This window comes from Echinococcus granulosus, assembly GCF_000524195.1.
Source record: "Echinococcus granulosus chromosome Unknown EG_S00465, whole genome shotgun sequence".
NCBI lineage: Eukaryota > Metazoa > Platyhelminthes > Cestoda > Cyclophyllidea > Taeniidae > Echinococcus > Echinococcus granulosus.
In genome coordinates this window covers 1-1,399 of record NW_020170844.1, presented here as the reverse complement: position 1 = coordinate 1,399, position 1,399 = coordinate 1, and the positions used below count along the sequence as shown (strand labels likewise).

The 1,399-nt window shown below is 41.5% G+C and overlaps 1 protein-coding gene across 1 annotated transcript; it reads right to left on the bottom strand. All coding sequences in view use genetic code 11, as the record gives it.

The window, feature by feature from the left end:
• Nucleotides 1–335: 335 nt before the first annotated feature.
• On the bottom strand, nt 336–1,043 carry EGR_11184 (hypothetical protein; the record flags this gene model as incomplete). Its single annotated transcript, XM_024500431.1, has 2 exons — nt 336–538; nt 908–1,043. 2 exons carry the CDS (start codon nt 1,041–1,043, stop codon nt 336–338), a joined length of 339 nt encoding a protein of 112 aa, XP_024345154.1.
• Nucleotides 1,044–1,399: the final 356 nt, after the last annotated feature.

The following is a 1,399-nucleotide window of genomic DNA, read 5'->3' as shown; positions in this document are numbered from 1 at the left end:
CCACCACCGCTAGCTGTTGTCCTGATAAAGCGTGTCCGGCCCAGCAGATGTCATATGCGCGAGTCGTGAGTGTAAACTTGGAGGTCATGGCCACACACTATGGCGTGTGGTATCATTGAACTGTTCTTCAGTGGCTCCACTTTCGAGGAAGATGTTCCAGTTTGGTAAAAATGACACTCTCATTTTGCTAACATGTAGAGGTATCCATCAAAGTTGTACACTAATGGTGAAACACACGAAGATATTAACGTTGGGAAGCTCATGCGTGTTCGGGAGAGTCTGCGTAGAGAGACACAAACGAGTAAATACGCAGATTGTGATTAAACTTAAACCGTCTAACCGATTTCGGTAGGATGTGTCCCCTCCACTCTCACCAAGCCGATGGTAGAGGCGGTACCAAGTGCTTGAGAAGAAGGATGTGGAATACTCATGGTCTGCACATCGTCTGTACTTGGTGCGACATGGCTAACGGGTGGAGAGACAAGCAGACATTCAGATAAGTGATATAGCTGGAGGAGATAACGCTCTTTAAGATCAACTAAAGAAAAGTCGAGGCCAAATGTTGCTTTTTTAGATATTAATGACCGACGTATGCGCTGCATTCCCTATCATCTTATCTTCATTTGCCCACCTATTCATCTATTCATCGTTCATACATCCAATCCCACATTCCCTTCTTTATTAGTCAAGTTTAATCTAAGGATATAAAATAGAAATAGTGTACCATCCATGAATTGCTAAAATAACCACTTGATTTTCTACTCTCCAGTGGTAACATCAATCAAAATGAATCCCAAAAGAGCAGTAAAGCATAATATTTAATTTCCAACCTGGTCTTTAGCGGCTAGGCATTTCCCACGCAATCGAGAAATGCACAAGGATAGGTGCTTCGTTTTTCAAATCTTACCGTTTTCAGCCCAAGCGGAGGATTTAAGCCATGGTTGCACGAACCACTCATTGTCCTCCCTTATCACTTTCGCGATGTAACCAAATTTCTTCATGCAATCACGAATGCCTTGAAATGCAACAGAACGTGCTCTCATGATACGAAAGGAATGTAAGACATGGGAAACGAGGCCATCCTATGCTGCACTTTTCCCTTCCGATTGTCCATTCTTTGCCGCCATTAGTGCGCCATTTTTCGCATACCCAGTCCTCTTGCAAAAATTTACATTTAGTCAAATGCACAAATTTTGCCTTTGGGATAATCGTAAGGCACTTCATACAATCATGGAAAAGGTACTGATTATAACCTATGCAAATAAATGTGAAAACGACATTCTAAATAAAAGGACCAGTAATTATGAATTCAACAGAAGACACGCAGGTCATGGTGTGGAATCAGTTAGAAGAAATCTACAACTTTACATAAAGCACAAGCAGTGAAAACAAAATTAAA